The sequence below is a fragment of the Ambystoma mexicanum genome, chromosome 2p, assembly GCF_040938575.1.
Source record: "Ambystoma mexicanum isolate Mex_15411 chromosome 2p, UKY_AmexF1_1, whole genome shotgun sequence".
In the NCBI taxonomy this organism is placed as follows: domain Eukaryota; kingdom Metazoa; phylum Chordata; class Amphibia; order Caudata; family Ambystomatidae; genus Ambystoma; species Ambystoma mexicanum.
Genome location: NC_090923.1, coordinates 1,014,347,517 through 1,014,370,380, shown reverse-complemented (window position 1 = coordinate 1,014,370,380; position 22,864 = coordinate 1,014,347,517). Strand labels below are relative to the sequence as shown.

The 22,864-nt window shown below is 45.9% G+C and overlaps 1 protein-coding gene across 1 annotated transcript in view; it reads left to right on the top strand.

The window, feature by feature from the left end:
- Positions 1 to 22,864, top strand: part of MAP3K11 (mitogen-activated protein kinase kinase kinase 11) — a 397,361-nt gene that overhangs the window by 245,661 nt on the left and 128,836 nt on the right. Inside the window, exons 2-4 of the mRNA XM_069644857.1 lie at positions 11,730 to 11,910; positions 12,978 to 13,126; positions 22,314 to 22,489. Of these exons, the coding sequence (XP_069500958.1) occupies positions 11,730 to 11,910; positions 12,978 to 13,126; positions 22,314 to 22,489 (506 nt within the window). The remainder of the gene's footprint in view (positions 1 to 11,729; positions 11,911 to 12,977; positions 13,127 to 22,313; positions 22,490 to 22,864) is intronic.

The window sequence follows — 22,864 nt, the reverse complement described above, 5'->3', positions numbered from 1 at the left end:
TGATGCCAAGCAGGTCGCTGAGTGCCAGGCCCATCAGTTGTTTAATGATGGGGCCTGGGTTGATCTTGTCAGAGTAGTAAGTACCTTCTGTGACAAAGCCTGGTTCTCCCATCTTTTAAGTGATAACTTGTCTTGCAAAGCCGTTTGATATGTGCGCTCTTTCTGATTTTGAATCTTATTTTGTAGCGAACTGTACCTTTTTTATTGCTTTCTCTTTCAAAGTAAGATGCTACCTTTTCTCTTTTTATGCCTTAATTTCCTTTGCAAAGAGTAACTGCCAGTATTTTTTCTGCTCGTTTTTCTTCCCAGTGACATGCGTTGCTATCTGTATACATAGATGCATGCACCTTATAAATGACGTGCTCCTTCAAAGCCTGCATGATAAATAGTGCACTTGTTTCTGTTTGGGCACAAACCGCATTTCAATGACCAATACATCCAAGTGAGTTGGCATAATTAGACTTTCACCTCAAACATTTTCTCTTCGGGTTAGCTTCTCTGTCTAAAGGAGATGCAATGCATCCCCCAGCACATTTGTATGAAAGTAAAGAAATTAAACGAGCGTGGGAGCTCCTCTACTGAGAATGAACATGGTTCAAATACCCTGTTATATGGAATTTCTCCCACTCCGGAGGGTCTACAACCTTGCTTTAGCTCACTGCACCCTTCACAGAGAAGAAATATCCATTTAACCTTAAGTTACCCAGGGTAATCCACACGTGGACACCTTTCTCACTTTGCTTGGCACAGCTTCACCTCACGGATGAGGCCCGCTAGGCTGAAGCACGTGTCTGGGTTTGCTTTAGTACTCTTGTTCAGAGAATTGCCTAGCATTTTGGTACTGGACTTCCCAGGTGGGTAGGGCCGGAGATGGGTAGGGCCGGACTGATCATGCAAATGGAATGTCTCCTCTGTGAAAGGTACAGTGAGCTAAAATGAATGGTTGTAGACCCTCCTGAGTGACAAACCTTCCACAGAACAGGTTATTTTACCGTGTTCGTTCTCAGTAGAGGGGCTCCCAGACGTGTGTATGAAAGTAAAGAAAACCACGCTTAACATAGTGTGCAGCAAATGCATTTAAAATGCCAGAAGTATTAATCTCTGTTGTTGCTAAATGTTCATTGCATCAACTCTGAAACTAGATGTAAAGAAACAAACTGCTCCCTTTGTCCACAGAGACATTTTACTTTGTTCTTTCAGGAGGGCTTTGCTTATTATACACATAATGGAAAAACAATATGAATGTAATCTTCTTAACCGTGAAAATGAAAGTCACAAGCACATACATAGTTTTGTTTTCAGTAGGGGTTCACAACTTGTGTTCAAATCTCGTCAAAGTTGGCATTTGTCTTTTAATGTTGCCCACAAGCCCCTCTTTTTCTAAGCTATTAAAAAGTAAATAAATGGGCAGTTTAAGTGCCCCATTTTACCACTGCTACAGGCATTGACCCTGCATGTATGTGCGCCTAATTATTGGGCAATAACAGAGGAACAGAGAAGGAGCCAAAGCAAGTTATTTGCCGAATGCCAGTCATTGTGGGCAAAGAGGAAGCTGCGACTTGAATCGCAACACGTTTTGTTTTTGGTCTAGTCCCAGCATGCAGAACAAGAGTATTTCATTTGTATTTGCTGCAAGGATCATGCTTTGCAGATCTGTGCAAGATGTGTTCCTCCTGTAAGGGTGCAGAAGTAAAGGATTGACACATTGGAGGCATGTTTATTGCTATTAACATTTGTTAAAGAAATGAGGGTTGGGGAAAACGCAACTATCCCTAATTTCCCTGCCTCAAAGAATAATCTAAGGAGTCTGTCAAGACGTCCGAAGAAAAAGTCCAACGTCATGTCAAAACCGATTTCCAATTCTGACACTAGAACTCAATCTAAGGGGAATTGTCATCTCCTTTGGTTCAGAAGAATGCCTTTCTTCTTCTGGACGTGAGATTATTTTCCAACTCGTGAAACAAAGTTCAAAATGATGCAAAACAAACTTCCAATGGATGTGCAACCTTGAGACAAAAAGGTTGTTCGGTTCTTACAAGTGAATCTCTCCCTTATCCTTGCTTTCCAAAATGTTCCCAGACACCAGGGGGTATGACTCCCTTCCTTGTGGTTTTTCTTCAGCTTGTTCAAAGTAGCAAGCAAATGTCTCCCTTCTCTTCGTATAGTGTTCACAAACACCAGGGTGAATGACTCCCTTACCCTGGTTTCTTTTCAGCTTCTCTCACAGCCAGCCTGGTTCACTAACCTGCCAGGTACTGTGACTACGAAGATTCCCAATGATCTAAACCTCATATGGGTGTGAGTCCCAGACTTAACATTCCGACTTATATTTTCTTTCTAATATACTTGGCATACTCCCCTGCCAAGTATCATAGGGAGGTTTTTGATATGTCAAAGTTATTTTGTCTTCTAGGTTTTGCTCACACTAGGGGGTTCCCCACCAAGTGCTTGGGGCCGCTGCGCCTCCCCGATAACCTGCGTAGCTTTTTTCCCGCTCCGTTGTGGTTTTCTGGTCTTCCCGGGCGCATGCAGTCTGCTGTTGGGCTTACATGCCTTTCGCAGTCTGTCTGCGGCGGCTCCGAAGTCAATCTTCTTGGGAATGCTACGTTTCCCTCGTGTTCTCCAGTCCACTGCAACACCAGGAACTTTTTCTTCCGGATTAGTTGAGTGGTCCTTCTGCTCCAGACACTCTGTGCTTTTGCTTGTTCCTGCCTCAGCGTCAACGTCTGCCTTCTTCCTTTTCTCGGACCTCCGCTTGTTCTTGCGGTTCCTCCAGGTAAGGCTCAACGCCATTCTCAGTCCTTCTTTTATTTTTTTACTCTTTTCTACTTCAGATTGTCCACATTGATAGACCACGCTGTTGGAACATGCTCGGTATTCTGCATTACTCCGGGCCTCTTCGTCTCAGTTTTCAAGTTACAATGCTCACATGGGTAGTCCCTATTCGAGGGGATTGGGTCCGCCGACATATTCCATATCTATGACAGTAATCACCACAGCTGGGCTGCTTTGGAAAATCTTTCTGCGTCCGTTCTCCCTGTAATGTTGCCCCTTGTCCCATAAGGGATTTCCTCCCCTCCCATGTGATCCTCCCATGGTGTAACACCCCCAGGGGGAATTTTGGACTGTGGCCACACCGCCCTGGCCCCATGCAAAGGGTCCCCCTCTTGCAGGAGAAAGGGCAACATCCGTAAAGCACATGGAGGAGCTATAATAATTGTAGTTTATTCTTTACATTTTGCATATTTCTACAGGTTCACATTTTTGCAGGTAAGGGAGGAAAATAGTCTTTTCTGATGACAAGTGTAAAATGTTGCCTGGACCAGCCTACCTAGGGTACATAGGACCTATGTGTATTCTCACGGTGCATGGGAGCCACAGGAGTCCAAGGGTCTGTTTCGGGGGAACAAAACACATTTTTGTAGTGTTGTAATTATAATAATTGTACAGACCAGTGTTGGGGCAAAAGTGAAAACCAAAGGTGGAATTGGTAAGCACAGGGAATGTTTACAAGGCTCAGGGCATCTTCTTATTGGGGTCACTACCGTAGGTCTAAAGTCCACCAGCACAGCACACACAGGGCGGCAGTCAATGCTGCCGCACAACAATGAGGAGCTGTTAAGTTCCCCCTGCAGCCAAGAGCACCCCCTCCAATCAGAATGTAGTGATTTAATGGTTTAGTGATTACATTCTGATGCGAGTTGAGGTGGTGTGTGGTGTGGTGGGGTGTGGTAGTTGGTGTGCACAAAAGATTCTCTGCAGCAGTGCTTCTGACATCACACATTTCCCTTATATAGGCGCCCCCCCTTATTTTGTCTGTGGGCCCCCTAATTTTGTCTGTGGCCCCCTCCGTGTCCCTCCTAGATTTGATTAATGGCGACGACACTGCTTGTGTGCATTGCATTTCTAATGAATAAAATGGCGGTGGCATTCAGAGTATAAATAATTTCAGGATAATTACTGGAGGGCCATGACCGTGCTGAGGTCTGTTTGGCCTTTTTTTTGTCTTCCATGAAATATTTAAATGCAAGTCGAGGTGTCCTCTGCTATGTGTAGAATTTGGTTTTTGAACTGAGCCCGGTATCATGTTGGAGACTGGGACTGTGGTGTGCGGGCAACTTATGTATGAATGGAAAGTTATTTGTTCAGAGGGTTGCCAGCATGGCTCAAGTAGAGCACGTGGTACACTCGCCTCGGGACTCAAACAATGGTAGTCTGCTTTGCAAGCCGTGCCCTTCACCACTGCACCATATAACCTGATGAAATGTATATAACACACGAGTCAATACTAAAGGTGAACATTCACATTCCGCGACTGCATGTTCCTGGGATTGCATTAGTAGTGGGTCTTGGAGTTTAAAACATGCACACCCTTTAACGTTTTCAAAACCATATTCGAAGAAAATATTGTCCCTTGTTTTTTTTATGCATTTTGTGAAATGCAAATGCCATTCACCCTGTCAAATTTGTAGTTAGGCACAGTATATTGAATGTCATTTGCACATTTCACCTTCATATGCGAATTTCTGGTGACGTAACATCCCATTGCGTATGCGAGTCCCCCACACTTTCATTTTAAGGACTTGCCCCACGCTGGCAGCATCCCTCCCTCCCTCGCTTTATCGCTGACCCTCTCCGGTAGGGTGACCAGATTTCCAAAACGAAAAACCGGGACGAACAACATAAGAGGGACTACCCCATTGCAGCCCACCAATTACCGCCCCTCCCCCAACACGCCCCCACAACCACCACCCAATCATATTTCCAGCACTTCTCCTTTCTATAAACTGTATATGATCTCATTTGTGCAGTTCTGTCTGTGAATCTTGGCATGTTAATTCAAAACAAGCATTTGCTCTCATTGATATTACATGGCTTGCTGTACAATCATTTCTAAGCCAGTCTCTGTGGCACATTCAGTAAGTGTTGTGACTTGTACCTGAAATGTTGGGTGTTCGAGACAATCCTCGAACTACAAAATTCTGAAAGTGGTGTGAAATAAAATTACAATTGTAATTACTGTAGCCACCCAACCCTGCAAACCCCGGACGGGAACTCCCAGGACGGAGGGGGATTTTACCCGGACTGTCCCGGGATGTCTGGTCACCCTACTCTCCGGTAAATATATTAATCTGAGAAAGCAGCATGGATCCAAGATGGACGTTCGAAGACGCCACAGGGGAATAAGGAAGGTACCGTGTGCTCGGGAACAGTGTCTCCTAGTCCCCCGTTTTACTGCTCCCTAACTCTGTGTTACTGTTCAACGCAGACCTCTGCATAACTGTGGTGTTGCTAGGGGGGGGCCTGGAGGGCCTGTGCCCCCCTTCTGAAATCCTGGGCCCATCCTTATGTGCCCCCCTTACCTAAGGCGAGCAGTGACCGTGTTCTCTCTTCGTGGTGTTATTTGTGACTCTCAATAGGGCAAATGTCTGCATATCACACAGCAAATACTCTCATTTTGTCTCAAAGCTAGCAGTGATCTTGGTATGCGTTCTGGCATCGGTATGAACTCTTAGGTGTTCCTGCCCAGCTTCTGCAGAGGGACCTCCTTAGTGCTTGCAGCCCCTCCCATCAGAATGCAGTGCACAAAACTGCTAATGATGGGCCATTAGTCACTGAATGTTTTCGTCCCTGCATTCTGATGAGAGGGGAGCTGCAGTGGGGCGTGGGTAGTTGGTGTGCCCAAAAGCCTTTCTGCAGGAGTGCTTGTGACGTCACACATTACCTTTCATAGGTGACCCCCCACTTTTGTCTGTGGACGCCCTACCTTTGTCTTTGGCGCCCTCTGTGCCCCTCCTAAATTTGATTCCTGGTGACGCCACTGCTGCATAAGCAGCATGCCCCTGCTATTCGGCTTCCTAAAATCCGCCCAACCCTCCCTAAAAAGACAAATGCGGAGTAACGGATATGCAGCAGCCTGCCTTTTTATGCCACCTGTACTGCTTAGCTGATGTGTTAAGACCAGTTGCTGAGCAGTACGGTTCACTTAAGGACATTTGCTACAGGGCTGTCTTGTGCAAAGACAAACTGTGAGAAAAATGTGTCTTTACTGGTGTGGATTAACTGCTAATTTCCTAAACATAGGGATTCAAACTAGGGGTTTACCGAACTTCGGCTTCGAGTAATACGGCCGAATTCCAGCTGAAAAAGAGCTATTCGGCTCCGGCCAAATAGTTTCTTGCTATTCGGCTCTTGCCAAATACTTTGACATTCTCATTTGAATACAATGCAACAAGAACTCAGAAAGACAAATATAGAGTACAGTTTGCAAAACTGAAAAGAATTAGACCAGAAACCTACTCACAAGACCAGACAAATTGCAATCACACAGCTGTAAAATATCTTAAATTGTAATCTGCTCTTTAGGGCATGTTTTGTTACAGATTCTTAGACATAAAAGGTGCTTATTTATACTTACCCTGCAAAAATACAGGAAAAGCTTTTCTTTTGGTGAATGTTTATAGGCAATGTGCACTTTTTTCAGTTGGAAAAGACAAACTGAAAAAAATGTGCATATTTCACTTTAGGATATTTTCAGTTCCTGTCATGCCACTTCCCATTGCATACTTCATAGTCTCCCCTTTTCTTTTTTTTAGGACTTGAGTCCTGAGTTTAACATTATCTGATATTTTACCAGGAATGATAAGTTGCAAATATTTGTGTATTGGTGAGAAGGAGTGGCGAGGATAAGTGAAAGGTGAGCAGCATTTGTTTGGTTGGGGTGAATAGTTGTGAGATGGAGTTCACTCATTTCAGATTTCCTTTTGACTTGTGTCCTGCATGAGCCGACATGAACCATTTTATACATTTCTATGTGAGCTGCAAAGAAGTTTTGAAACTACACTGCATCGAATTTGCGACTGAATAGAGATTGCAATGCATCTGATTCACAAAGGCAGTTGCAAATTGCAATATCAATTTTGTTCATTGCAACCTAGTCCTTCTCCATTTGTGAAGCCTCTTAAAACTGGCACTGGTTTTGAATATGCAACAACCTTCTGTACATTTGGTCCCTTCATTTTGGTTAAATCCATTATTTTTCTGGCTTTCATACATAAATTACAATGAAGAGAAATAAAAGTATAGACTGCATTTGAAATGGTGGTCTATTTGTTTTTTAATAAGTGTGTTTTTTCAAGTTTGGAACCTGATTTATTAAATAAAGCAACTATTCGACTTCATCTTCGGCTTCGGCCGAATAGTTGACAAACTATTTGGTATTCGGCCGAATACTAAATATGCTATTCGATACAGCCCTAATTCAAACGTGTTTACCTCCGATTCCTATCTTGAGCCCTGGTCATTTCTGTATCTTCACTATTGCACCCCAACCCACCCTCTACTCTCCTGCTCTTTCTCTATGCCCACTCCCAATCCCATCCATTCCCTTTCTCTTCTCTGCAGGGTGTTTGAAGTGACCTGAAGGCTGTATTAAGCACTACACAAAAAATCCAATAAGTGCCTACTAATGGAGCATTCAGACACTAGAGCCCCTTCCTTGCTTTAGAAAAATACTAAATATGGAACCCAGCGTGCCCGGCAGCGCCACAGTGGCTAATGTAAAAACCTTGTGAGAAAGTAGGGTTTCCTGTGAAAAGGGGATCTGGAAATGAAACGTAAAGCGGATGAGTGGCCGAAATAAATGTCTTCACACAAGAAAGCAGTAATATTAAAGTGTGGCTCTGCTAATTTGTTCTTTAAAGTGTCTTCCAAATACGAGAAGTGGCCTGCGCCACCAACCACTGCTTTCAGGTTTTGATAAATAGCCAGATGGGAAGCATTTAATATCATGATTCTTGCATGTTGACTTCTGAGAGGCATTTCACACTGGCAGCTATGAGAATACACTGTCTAAAGAGAGCCATAAAATACCATGCTTCCATTTAGCGCTTTCTATGAACTCCAGTGTTTCATTTATTGGTGATAGAGAAATTGAAACACTGATGAAGCGATTGTGTTTGGGAGGAATGTTAGTTGGTGTTTTTAGTTTGGGCTATTAGGTGGCACAAAACGATTGCATTATTATATTATTGCCCTTGCCCTACTCTTCTCCTGTAACCCTGGAACACGTGCCATGTCTGTAACCAATCTTTTAACTGCATCTGCAATATTGTACCTATGTCAAGTGAGTATTCTGTAACAGCGCCTCGATGCCTGAGGGCAGTTTGTGTGCTTTAAAAATGCCAAAGAAAATTAAAAAATAGTACAGATAGCGAGAAATGGCAAATGAGGAGGGACACGCAGCGTGTAGGTGTTTGGTTATTTGCCCACCCATTGACTATCCATGGCCATGCTAAACCCTATGATCATTACCACCCAATTCCTGCCCTTCCCAAAACACCTCCTCATGGGAAATATTTCAGCTCTCTTTAATACAGTCTTAAAGTCAATCTTTGCACTCGAAGTGCCTGTGAGTGTTTTTTCAAAGTAGTCTTCTGAGAGTTAATTACTTAATTGGAGTTGTAAAGGTGCAACTGGTGTAAACAAAAAAAATGTCTTAACCAGATCTGCCTTCAACTGCTCGATTTATAAGCACTATGTATGTCCTTCACAGAAGTCCTGTTAAAAACAAGCATTGGCCAGACACTGCTATTACCTGCCCAGATACTTGCACCTGCTACCATCAATGGTCAATTAATACCAATGTGGCAGTGCCTAGCAAGTGCCTTTCCCCATGTCTACACAAAAGCCCAAACTGTTGGCATTGCCAATGCTTGTTTTAGTTTTGACTCCATGGCTGTGCCTAAGAATGGAAGGGGCACGCGCACATGCAGCAAGAGTAAAAGGGCTGTGGGTTTCAGCAGACGGCGTGCCGTTTGTTGTTGTCAGTGTGCATCCTCCAGCAGGAGGCACTCCTGCAGGAACTCTACGGCGTACGTCTGTTTTTAGTGTCTTTTTGTAGAGATCGGTTTTTTAGACTGTCGTACATTTGCCTGTGCCTCACACTTTTCTCAACCAACTACTCTTGGAGTTTCCAATCACACAAGGAATATAGCGGCCACTCTCCTTCTTTGCCCTGCCTTGCACCCATGACCCCTATGCTTCCTGGGAGCTGGGTGGGGCAGCAGCACAGTGGGGACATACACCTCCTCTCCAGTTATTGCTAAAGGGAAGCGCTGACTTGCCTCTGCCCCACCTACTTCCCACACATGGTGCAAGAACTTTGGGATTTGATGTCACTAGCGATCACCTAGGGTGTTCAGTTAAAATGTCGAATGAATCATTTCGAATGCATTAATTTCGAAAAAAAATGTCGAAAAAAAAAGTTAAATATTTTTTTGGGGGTTTGACTAGTAAAAAAGGGTTGGGGCAACCCCCCATTACAAAAAAAATAATAAAATAAATAAATTCGACATTTTTCCGACATTATTGATTCGAAATTATTGAATTTGAAAATATCACTATAAACCATCACCTAGTGGGAGAACTTTGCTGTTTGATGTCACTACCTGGCCAATAATGTGGTTACCTGGGGAAAATGAATGGCTGGCACATTATGGGGCTTTCTTTGCAGTAACTAGCAGATTGCATAGATAGCTGTCACGTGGTGAGAGTTTGGGGCATTTGGTAGAAAACGCTTGCATATGATGGTGTGCATAGACATTTGCTGCCAGTGTCTGTCAAACTATCAAAGTACCTGTTGAAATGTTAATACCGCTATATGATGCAAGTACATGGGTGTATTGTGACAAAAACCGGCATGAGTATGTGGATTATGACGATCGCCCTTGCCAAATAAAGGAAGCAGCTGGGCACATGGTGGCAAACGTGGGCAACTTGTTTAGAGTACCTTGCCATATATTTGAAAAATTTGCCAAATAATGGTATTTTCTGGCCCATTCTACCAATAGATGGTAAATGGTAGGAGGAACCTGGCATAACATGTCAATACCCGACAAACCGGTGGAGTCCCCTGGGCTATGATGGCAGTAGTTGGCACTTTGAGCACATGGCCATGAGATTGTAAAAGCTGACAAACTGTTCAAGCACCTTGGGCACAAAATGCAAATGCCAAGCCAGTGAGGAGTCCCTGGATAGATGATGCCATTACCTTGTAAATGGTTTGGGAACCTACTCATGAACTGGCATGATTAGCTGTTATCTGGCCATATGATTTTAAAACATGGCATATGGTGTGAGCAGCTGAGCATTTCATGGCTAAACCTAGCGCATGGTGTATGTACCTGGGCATATGATGGCAAAAGCAGGAAAATTGTGTACTTGTGGCTATGATGACTGCCTATAATGGCAGTAACTGGCAATCGATAACTCGTGGCAAATTGTAGAAGTACCCCGAACATATGATGCAATAGGTGGCACTTGGTATGCAGAGGTGTATGTTTGCAGTGTCGGTCCAGATGGGCGTGCATTGGCATTTTATGGTAACATTTTGCACGCAGATATATAGTAGAAAAACTTGGCAAATAGTGTGAGAACTTAGTCATATTATTGCAATACCTGGCATATTATGGCAATATCAGCTGTATGATGGCAAATAATGATAGTACCCGGGATTTCACAAACATTTCTCTTTTTCCACTTTACCTACTAGTTAATGTCTTGCCCTCTTCATCCTCTGATGCCAATCTACTGTGAGATTGCTCAACAGCGTGGTAGGTGAGAGTGGTTTTTGGCTTAGGGTGGTGAGTCTGAGGACTTCCATCATCCCCCTAACATCAATGTCATCGGCCAATGGTTTCACAGCAAAGCCTCAGATGGGGCACGTCTAAATCTTGAGAAATGTCCCTGGTGGGCACACATTTAACACATTGATGAACATAACGTTTTAAAACAAAACAAAGTTTCTACCAGACTTTTTGTTATGCTGCTGAAAGCATTAATGAAATGCATTATTGGCTGGGATGTTGCCAGGAATAAAGAATATTTGACATTTTATTTTTTTTAAAAACCCAAATATTTTTCCAAAAGTTATTAAATCTGCCCAAAAAAAATCCCAAATCCAGTAAACGAGCGATATTTGTTTATTGGGCAAGAAATGAAAGAATAGGCAGTTGATTCAGGGCATTTTTATGGAAATCACACAATATTCCGGATTGTAGGATTGGACCAAATAGTGCAGATAGAAGCCCCAAGCGCTGAATGCACACCTGCTGTTTAGACTTCCAGTACTGGATTGAAAACTGCAGAAGAGCCCTTTCCTCCTCGGACTTCCATCTCGGACGAGATTCCCATACTTGGAAAGCGGAGCAAGATGGCGGTGCTGCCTTCCGCACCCTTTATCGTTCCTTTCCAGATGGGAATGGACACACTGGGACAGGTCTGCAGCCTGTGGATCTCCAGATGCTGTGGACTATTAATCCTTTGATCCCTTACCATTGACTGTGCTGGCTAGGGATGATGAGAGCTGCAGTGCAAAACATCTGGACGGCCAAAGGTTGTAGACCTCCGCACTGGGTCGTACAAATGGAATTCAAGATATTCCCAAAATAGGATCCCTGTTGCATGATCCTGGTCTGTGCTAGTCACAGCTTAGTATAACAGATGGGGTCCAGAGAATGGTGGCTTTGACAGCGAGACCCATCTAGGCCCACCATCGCAAAGGAAGCACACCTGAGGAAAAGGCCCTAATACTTTTAGTGCAGTTTTACCCCCACTTTGGAAGCCTTGTTTATCTGCTGTTTGCATTTCCACCCTTTTAACGTGAGCCTTGTTTATCTGCTCTTTGCATTTTCACCCTTTTTAAATCTATCTGCTCTTTTCTTCACCAGTCCTGCTCTTCCAGAAAATTGAAAACGAGGACATGGAGAACAAGACCTTGAAGATCACTGACTTTGGGCTGGCCCGTGAGTGGCACAAGACCACCAAGATGAGCACCGCCGGCACCTATGCCTGGATGGCACCCGAAGTCATAAAGTCATCCACGTTCTCCAAGGGCAGCGACGTGTGGAGGTAACGAGCATGAGATTGGAAGCTGGGAGAAATGGGATTGAGGAAAGTCTGGGAAAAGGGATGGTGAAAGGAGGCAAGAGGGGTTGGTGGTAGGAGGGAAAAGATAAGTGATTTAGACGGGTGAACGAAGCAACCTGAAGTGGAGGTATCGGCATAAGAGAGATGAGCCTGTGGTGGAAGGTGTGACCGGAGGGATTCAGCCAGGGGGCAAGGTGGGGGATTGGGTGAAAGGTATAAAGCCGAAATGCCAGAGTGGGGCCCAGAAAAGAAGTCGGGAGAGGGTTGTTTGCGTATGAGCAAAGGAGTGGATCAAGGAGGCAATGACAAAATGGGTGCTGGGAGATTTGTGGAAGGTGAAAGGCAGAGAGGGACTGACGGTAGGAGGCCGGGGAGAAGGGATAGAGAAGTATGAACCTGGAAGGAGTGACTGGGGTTAGGCTGAGGAGAGAGAACTAGGTGCGAGTCTAACCTCTCGCTGTGGGTTCTTGGGCAAAGAAAGGCTGCTTCAACATCAACTTTCTATTGGAATCCATTGAACTGAAGAATAATTTGGAGAGTCACAAGACTTAGTTATTGCTTGAACAAGAAATGGGGGCAAAATTAGTTGTTTCCTAGACAAGGAAGATGGGACACTGTGATGGGACTGAAGTAGGACCCAAGGGAGTGTATATAGGCTCACAAGTGAGTTTGGGACAGAAGTCTTGGGGTGAAGAAATAGCGAGTGGGAGGAAAAGGCTCCAGACAGACGGTACATGAGGCAAAGTGATGGGGTGCAGAAGAGGAAATGAGAGGGGACTGCAAGTAATTGGGAGGGAGGCTTAGCAATGACCTATGGGCAACCCCAAGTTCAGATCACCAAACCAGTTAAGATTCTTCTTATGCCACTCCCATGGGGACGGTACCCAGAGCGATTGCAGGTGGCACAGGAATTCGCTTCCAACTGTCCTTCCTCCTCCTGGTGCCAATCTCAGACTGGTGAACTTGGCTATGGCAGAACTTGTTTCCTGGTCCTGTGGGGGAGTCGCATGCTTTCTGACAGTACTGCACAATGTTTTTTCTTTCCACAGTTATGGTGTACTGCTGTGGGAGCTGCTGACTGGGGAGGTGCCCTATCGTGGCATTGATGGGCTTGCGGTGGCGTATGGTGTGGCAGTTAATAAGCTAACCCTCCCCATTCCCTCCACCTGTCCAGAGCCTTTCACCCAGCTCATGTCAGGTAAGGAGTACGGCATACTGTATGCTGCAAGCCTCCCCCATGCACTTCTGCGCCTACAATATCGCCTTGCACGTACTGCCTCCTGTTTCCAAAGACTGTGGATGGGGGTGTGGCGCGCTGTGACAGATCTGCTGAAATAGGCAGCCTCTAAGGGGCCCTAGGTATAAGGGATCTTGAAAGACCATGTGTTAGTGTTCAGAAGAAGATCCATGTTTAGCAGCCCTTGTGGAATGAGACGGTGGGGGATTGATTTCTCAAGCCTCTAGATAGTTACTAAAGACAAGGGGAATCATTACGAATCTGGCAGTAAACGGTGGTTTAGCGACGGGCTCGTGCTGTTACCACTGCCTTATATCCTGGTGTTACTAGGATATTATGGGTGCCAGCAACGGTTGTAAGTTCCGATTCCATGGAGTCACATAGGTCTCCATGGAATGGGAACTACTGAAGCACCAGCACCGTTATTTCTCTGGCTGTAGGGGCCTGAACTCCCGGCAGGTCGTGCCTGCCAGTAGTTCACGGCCCCCACCGGCAGACTTGGAGTAAGCCGGAGTAGGGAAAATGCCAGAATCGGTAGAAGCAGCTGTTTTGCCAGCATTTTTCCCGGACCAGCTTACGTGTAATGACCCCCGAAGGGTTCATATATAAAAGTGTCATCTGGCATTTTTTGCTTGCTTCAAACATGGTAGTAGGTGGTGGGGGAGAGGAGTAAGCCCCATGAACAAGTTTTCAAACCCTGTCCAAAAAAAGTTTTGTACTTAAAAAAAAAAAAAAAAAACAAAAAAAAAAAGACCACCAAATGAAACTGCAGAGTTTAGCTACTGCTTTTCACTTCGAGCCAAAAACGTCAACCTTCATTCCTCTGCATTTTTTCTGCTGGGTTCCATATAACACTGAGCCAAGTGGAAGAAACACATGCAGAATTAATAACTTTTACACTGTGGCTAGCGTGACGGAAAATCCCATTCAAGTGATTTAGCGAAATGAAAGCATGACCATTAGGTGCATTGCATTGTATACAACTCGAAACGCCCTTGGGTTTATGCAGTCTTTTTTGTGGTAGTCTGGAGCGTTACAGAAAGCTATCGAGTAACATTCCTCAGCGATAAGGCCCGACTGCTAAATCTAGATTTTATTAAAAGCACTCAGTCAATGAAAGCTGGGAAAATCCCTATAAAAAGTCAAAGCAGAAATCCTCTATTACGTGGATGGGCAAAGCATTTGCAGGCCTTGCATCAAGTTGTAAAAGGTCACGTTGTAAACTCTAGGCAGCTTGACAATGCAGGTTCCCCGCAGGCACGCCACCGCTTACTTGCCAAGAGCGAAGGATCACTGGCAAGTGAAAGGGCCAGCAAAACAAGCATTCTCTGCCTAAGCCCCAAGACTATGGAACCTCCTTCCAGCATCAGGCTTGCCCCCACAATTCAGAAAATAACTCGACCCAGCTCTTCAAGGAGTCTCCGCTTCAACACCTAGGCCATCACGCCACCCTCTGTGCCACCTGGCTTGCTAGACACCGCCCGCCCCTTTTCCCCCCTCCACCCTATACAGCTGTACCCCTCCTCTGTGTCCCTCTGTATCTTACCCCCGCTGTATATCTGTTCTGTTGTTACATCTGAGCTCCATTATACATCTGTACTGTATACCTCTGTAAAGTGCTCAGTTGCTTCTCGAAGCCAGGTCCGTGCTCAATAAATAACATAATAAATAACTTACCAACGGCTTCTGGGGAGTGTTCATTTTGTAGTCTGCCAGAATGTGTGCTCACATGTGAAAAGTAGGAAAGGGTGAAGCCTACCTGAGCACCTGAATCTGGAGTTTTATTATAGTCTCATCACTCTACAGCTGATCAGCTACACGCAGGCATCTGGGTGGCATACTCTTAACTATTTGTGGCAACGTCTTATTTTATATACATACTCTACTAACAGACCCCTGTCACGATAGATAGCAAGGGAATAGGGAACACCCATCCCTCGGCTCCGAATCCAGAGGGGGAGGAATAGACATACCCAATAATATTATACAAAGCTCATTCGGCTACAGCTGGGAGCGCGCCAACCATCGCACACAAGCAACAACCAAACAATAGACATTAAGGAAGACACCCCATGACATACCGAACGACCAACTGATGGATAGCCATGATAGGCCGACACAAAGACTGAATTCATAGACTGACCAAGATGAAAGTACTAGGATGACTCATCAATAGCACCCTGGCCCTGAACCACACCAAGCTCCAACAGACCAATGGCACAATACATAGCAAGGAAATGGGGAGCGCCCAACCCGAGCTCTCACCAGAGAGAGAGAAATTAGACACACCCAATCTCCGTATACAACACTCATTCTGATACAGCTGGGACCGCGCCGCACCATCACACACTGCAGTCAGACTGTCAATAAGAAATCGGCAACAACTTCACCCACAGAACACAACTCAAATGGAACAAGAAGTATTAGAACTAGGATGCAGACCCCACTAACAAAATCTTCGAATCTCTGCATACCCAACCCACCCAAAACTCACACAGCCATCTCTCACCCAGCAATCTGCACGCACTTTACCACACTGCATCAACAAAATACAAAATGCACATACAGCACACAAGGTCTCGCCCGGTCCGATACTCGCACCAAAGCTCAGGGCACTGTGTATACCGAACTGAAGCTGCCAACAGCATACCACTTCTCCCACTCTCCTACCCCCCTCCACCCGACTAACCTTACCCACCCTCCTCCTTGTTTACAAATCCGCCAGAGCGCCTGGGGACCAATTCTGTTGGTGACAGCGCACTATAAAAGTACCTTTAACATAACCTAAACGGAATGCCAAAAGACTGGTAACCATAAGCTCTGTTAAAAGATAACAAGCAAGGTAACAGTGCTGCCTGTGTGATTGCAGTATGTCTCAGGGATTTATCAAGTACTGTTACTTCGTGCCACAAGTGGTAATTTAACAGGCTATTTGCAGTTAATGGAAAGTGGAAGTTATTTCCCATTTCGGAGTGCCATTTGCCCATTGGCATTACCGCATGGGGCATTGTCGCCATTTAATTGGAAGCAATATTCCCACTTAAAACATGATGGTTTTTAAAACATCAGAATATCAAAACCCATAATAAAATTGGGAACTCTTCCCTTACCTGGGGTGCTCTTGTCGCAAGCTTCTTTAATGGGGCTAGTGGGCTTGCAGCTGCCACCAGCAGCGCTGTTCAAGCCCCCAGCTTTGTGTCCTCACACGTTGTCCCTTAAGGCTCGACTCATATCAGCCTCTGGGTGTAGGCTTCAAACAGGATCTCCAGTCTATCATTCCCCTTCAGCCTGGCCTGGTAAACAGTGTGACCTAATGGGGGTAGCCACTTCCTGTTCTGTCTCTTTCAGGGGGTTTGTTGCTCTGTTTGTAGGTGTACTGTAGCAATACTTGTCCCAGTGAGTGCTCGGTTTGGTGGAAGTGATGAAATGAAGTACAGGGATGTGTAATGCCTAAACCGCGTACTCAGCCCCACACTACTACTAAACCAGCAGTGATCCCAATCATAAAGGTGAAACGGGCACAGCCTGATGGGTATAGCACCCTTTCCTCCTCTGGTGAAGTGGGCTGAGGGCAAGCTATACTCAAAGATAGGTGTCACCTGATTGTATTCAACTAATTTAAAAACACTAAAGCATCACACTTTGAAGGAGAACCTGGAGTTTGATTGCAAATGATGCTCTCTGGGTGAAGGCAGGGGTGCACACAATCGATTCAAGTGTCAGTTTTATGAAAACGTCTTTAAAAAGGTAGACTAAGAAACCTTAAAAATCACTAGGGTCCTTTTAAGGTGTACCTTGGAACCAGGACTCTTTTAATGCTTTTTTATTGGTGCTCCAGCATGTTGTGCTAGGCTTTTCGGCATGGAACCAGTAGTCATGGGGTGGGGTGTTTCCAAGATGGCGGCCGGTGGAGAGGCGATCCGCAAGACACAAAGAAGTGGCTGAGTGTCCCCTGGCACAGCGGGGTGGCCGCCTATTACAGTGGGAAGGAGGCGGGGAAGGAGTGTACCCTCTCTGACCCTGTGAAGATAGCAGAGGAAGCGCCAGGTCCAGAGTGACATTCGTGCAGGAGAACTGGATAACAGCGGAATAGGCCCCCCCCCCGTAGCTGACAACGCGAGGAGGAGGGACCGCTTCATTGCGATACAGAGGGGAGCGAGGGTCCGGTGCAGTGCAGCATCGGTGGTCAAAAGAACACTAGCCGGAGGGAGAGTGGAAGGAGCCCCCAGGGCAGCAGATAAAGTAAGGAGCTCCAACTGTGTGCAGCCGGCTGCGCTGGAGGCCCTGGGATGTGGAACGGATAACTGGGAGAGACCTTCTTCCCAAGCCACATAATATCCCAGCAAGGTGATTGGGGGGGGCAAGCAACATAGGCGGTGGCCGAGGCCTGGAGGGGGCAATTGGAATGATAACGAGGTCCAGGATCCCAGGGGAGATGGGGAAAGGCTCCCTCTCACTGTAGAAGGCTCGCCAGGCAATAGGAGGAACGACCAGTGGAGGTCTGACGTGATTGAGATTTCAGATCAGAGCCTGGGTGAATCATTACGTTTATATATGGAAATAGGTAACCCAACACCGGGGGTACTGTTAAGACTGAGCTGATTAATTCAAAAAGGGGCAACGGGATACTGGGGCACGTCCCCTGCATAGGCACAGCCTAGGGGCCCTGGACCTTAGCACAGAGCTTGTCAAAGAGCAGTGGGAAAGGTGCGACAATGATACAAATACCCACAGCCCCGTCACGAAACCAGCATCAAACAGTGGGACTCAGTGACCTCGCCACAAGCTAATGGCAGGAGGGGCAGTCAAGATCCTCTGCTGCAGGGAAATGGCTTTACAAAAGGGGGACATGCAGGGCTGGTTAAAGGAGTTTCAGGATCAGTTTGTGACCTCATTTCAATCCCAGTTTGAAACCCTGAAGGAAGAAATGAAACAGTCTGTGCAGGTACTAAAACTGGATATGGCTAAACTGGAGGAAAGGACAGATAACCTGGAAAAGGCAATTCAGTACATGGAGGAGGATACGTAGAAAGGTTTTGAGGCTCTAGAACATTTCACGCCTTTCGCATAATCTGTAACTTGTGAAGACCTGGTGAATCGCCCAGAGGTTTAACATCAGGATCAAGAACCTTCGGAATCCGTGGTGGACCAGGACCTGAAGGATACAGTACAGCAGCTTTTTTGCGATATCCTGGCAATCGGCTTGGAAGAATCGGTTCAGATCGATTGCATACATAAAGTGGGCCCAAGGAGGGTGGTGGAATCGGGCTCGCGACCGAGGGATGTCCTGGTGGCGATCTCTTGTTATAGTCGGAGCAGATCCTGCGGGCAACAAGATCTGGCACAATGAAAGTGAATGGACTGGAGGTAGAGCTGTATCAGGATGTCGCCCAATCCACTCTACAGAAAAGAAGGCATGTGGGCTCTGTGGTGAGATTCCTAGTGAGGAAACCAGGTACAAGTGGATGTTACCCTTCGGGCTTCTGTTCTTGTGGGAAGGACGGCAACATTGCATTACTACCTGTGACTAGGGGGGAACTGATTCTGAACTTGCAAGAAGGACCCGTAGAGGATCGGGATAATCCAGAGGCGTGAAAGTGGAACAAGTAGACCATGAGAATGGAAAAAAGTAATGAAAAAAGGCAAAGGGGAGGGCAAGACCTGGGGGAGGGCGGCGAGCCCGACTAAGTGGACTCCCTCTGTCTGCAGCAACTAGGAAGGGGGAAGCGGATGGACATCGAGAACTTGGAGGGAGGAGCTTCCGCCAGCTAGGGGTAAGAATCACATACGTTACAGTTTGACATGCGGCCCAAGGGACTGTTGTGGGGGCGGTAGTTTGGGATCCGGGAGTGGAGTTTAGTATTCCCAATGATATGTCTCTGGGAATTTGTGAGGGGCAGGTGTGGTGGGCAACACACCAGAGCCGTCCTAGGAACCTGAGCCCTCCTCAGGGAAAAAGGGAAGGTGGGAGTGAGGGGCAGGGGAGAAGAGGCGGGGGGAGGGTATCAAGGATGTTGGAAGTTGATATTGTCAATGGTTGTTGAGTGGGCAAGGGAGGAGTTGGGGGAGGGGAGGGTCACCGGAAGGAAACCCAAAGGATCAGGTGGGCTGGTTTATAATGGGAACATGTTGGGCTCATAGGTGCGATTAAACTACTCAAGCTCTTGTCGTTTAATGTACAAGGCCTGAACACCTCCATAAAGAGAAAGAAAGTAGAAAGGCTTCTGAGGGAAGAAAAGCCTGATACTGTTATGTTTCTTGAAACCCACATAAGGAAACGAGATAAAAGCAACATGGAGATTAGGGGGTTCTCGCAACTATACCAGGCTAATGTGGGGACAAAACAGCGGGGGTTACTCATTGCAATACATGAAAGGATGGGGGCACATGTGACGGAGTCACGCTTGGATCCGGATGGGGGGTCTCTATTTGAATGGCAGTATAGATGCGTATAAATGTAAATTGGCAACAGTATATGCTCCCAATACAGGTCAGGATGGGTTTTTGAAAGGGGTAATGTCGAGGCTGGACGATTTTGCTAAGGGGGGACATAATCTTGGCGGGGGACTTCAACTTGGCATGGGTCACCCATCTGGATAGGAGTTCTCGGGTGGTACATCAGGCCAAGACTCCATCCAAAGCACTTAAAAAGAAAATTAATATGGTGGCCTTACATGTGTGGCGAGCAACGAAGGGACAAGACCAGGGACACATGTGTTACTCACAGGTGCACTCATCCCTCTCTAGGATTATTGTTTGGTTTTCTACGCATCTGGTAGAGAGAGTGATCAGTATGGAGCTGGGATCCATCTCCTAGTTGGATCATATTCTGTTATTGATTTCATTATCAATGGGTAGGGTTCGGGGGTGGGGGCACATGGAAGTGGACATTCCCGTCAGAACTTTTGCAAGACCAGACCATGGCTGAATCAATTAGAGACAAGATGGAACAATGTTTTACTGAGAATGAGACCCCAGATGTAGCCCCGGAAATATTTTGGGATGAATTTAAGCCAGTGCTGAGGGGCCAGGTAATAGCCATGAAAGCAGCAAAAGATAAACAGAGGTGATGTGGGAGACATAATTTAAGGGGAAATTAAGAGATCTACAAGGGGAATTGGCTAAGGGTCAGAACAAAAACCTAGGGCTCAGAAGCATGTCCAACGGCAGTTGGAATTAATGCGTACAAAGCTGGTTTAAAAAACGTTCTTATATACTAAGCAATGGTATTATGTAAAGGCCAATAAAGGGGACAGGCTGTTGACCAGACAATTAAAGGATAAAGGGCGATCCCAGGTGATTATGGGACTTCAAAATAAAAATGGGGCGTTGCAGACGAATGATGCTATCAGGGCAATATTCCAGGAATAATATCAGTCCTTGTACACTACGGATAACCCCTCAAGCGATCAACAGGAAGAGTTCCTGTCGGAAGTCCAGGTCACACACATTTCTGAAGCGGAAAGGCAATCCCTAGGCAAGGACATACAGGAGGAAGAGGTGAAATTGGCAATTTAAATTGTTGGCAAAGAACAACGCTTTGGGTCCGGATGGGTACCCGGCATGTTTTTATAAACTATATCAGGACATTTTGGCCCCAAAGCTAACAAAATTGTTTAACACCTTTAAGGCAAAGGGTTCTATTACGCCATCTATGAATGAAGCAAAAAGTGCAGTATTTCCTAAGCAGGGTAAAGACCCCTCATTGCCATGCTCATATAGACCAATAGAACTGATTAATCTTGACACTAAACTATATACTAAGATATTGGCGGTGAGACTATCCATGCTGCTGCCAAAACCAATACACCAAGATCAGTCTGGGTTTATACCGATGAGGCAGACCCATTATAATTTGCCATCTGATCGGGAAACGAGCAAAACACAGAAGTTGGCACTGCTGGTTTCCCTTGATGCTGAGAAAGTATTTTACTGAGTAGAATGGTCTTTTTTATTTCGCACAATGGTGAACACGTGGGTTGGGTACGGAGTATTTCAACATTGTTCAGGCCAACTATAGATCTCCTACGAGTTGGCTGGCCATGAACGGGACTCTCTCGGATACAATAAGACTCGGGCGAGGGACTAAGCAAGGATCGACCTGCCCCGACAAGCTGGGAAGCTTGAGCTCCCAAACACAGTTCAAGATTGCAGAAAAAGGAATTTCATTCCTGGGAATACCCCTCACAAGCACGATAGGGCAATTATATGGGGCAAATAACATCCGCTACTCAATAAGGTTGAAGCAGATTTAAGGCAATGGAATCCTCTTGTAATTTCCTGGATCAGTAAGATGACAACAATATAAATGGTAATATTAGGACCAGGTGTAGGCTCATGCAGTAGTCCAGTGTGCGGAGTGTGATGGTGGAGATTAGAGTTTTCAGAGCGGGGAGTACGAAATTGACAGATTTTCGGAATGTTTAGAAGGTTAATACGAGCAGCAGAGGCGGTGGTAGTGATGAATTGTTGGAGTTGGAGGTCACTAGCATAGAGGATCCCACGGTTGCAAGCTTTGGAAAAGGGAGCAAGCAGGCCATGCAGAAAGGTGGCTGGGGAAGGGAGGGATGGTGTTGTAAACTGGGGGAAAGAGGGCTTATGATTTTGAAGAGTTCAACACGAGGCAGCAAAGAACCAACCAGTGATGAATTTAGTAAGACAGTTAATGATCCGTTCCAAGAGGGCCGGGCTGATGGAAAGAAAGAAGAAATAGATTTGGCTCTCATCATGAGAGGTGATAGTTTAAGCCAAACACAACAATGAGAGAAGTCTTCATAGGGCAGAGGTGTAGAGGGTCCTCGGTTTTGTACTTAATATTTAATTTGAGGTCATCCCTTCATTTCTACTACAAGTGCTGTCCTATCAGGCTACCGGGAAGGAGCAAGACGCTTATTTAATCCAACGCCCTAAACCTACAAGACTCAATGGGGGGATGGGAGGGAAGAGGAGTGGTTTTCGTTTTGAGTGAATGATATATTCCTGAGTTTCTACAAAGAGTTAAAGGCACGGAGTGGCTTCTGTCCTTCTTTTTTTCAATTTGTTTTATTGTGACACCACCCAAATATGCATGCAGGATTCCATTGGTTTGTGCTACTCCTATGTGCATCCATCAGAATGTTATGCCTCTCACAAATCTCTCCCCTTTCAGAGTGCTGGGCTCAAGACCCCCACCGGCGGCCAAGCTTCGTCTCCATCCTGGAGCAGCTGACGGCACTGGAGGTGCAAGTGCTGGAGGAGATGCCACAGGATTCTTTCCATTCCATGCAGGATGACTGGAAGCTGGAGATCCAGAGTATGTTTGACGAGCTGCGGACAAAGGAGAAGGTACTCGGTTTTTGCTCTGTGCCCAATAAAACATTGGGATGGTCCAGGAGAGATGGGGAACTAGGACTGCAACACAGCAGGTGTTTGCTGGAGAAAGGCGAGGGGGGGGAGCAAGGCTCACAGGGCACCTGGACTGATGCTTCAGAGATGGGGATGGGCATGTCAATGGGGAGCATGCTCTATGGGGCAAAATACAGAAGAGATGGGGAGAAGGACATACGTTTGTGTTGCAAAGGATACTGCAGAGATGGATAAGGGGACCATAACCAGCAAGGGCGTATGTTGAAAGAGGATCGAAAGGACGACTGGTACTTGGGGTGGTTACTGAAGAGATTAGGCAAAAGATAGAACCAAGGAAGAATGGAGATGTTGGAA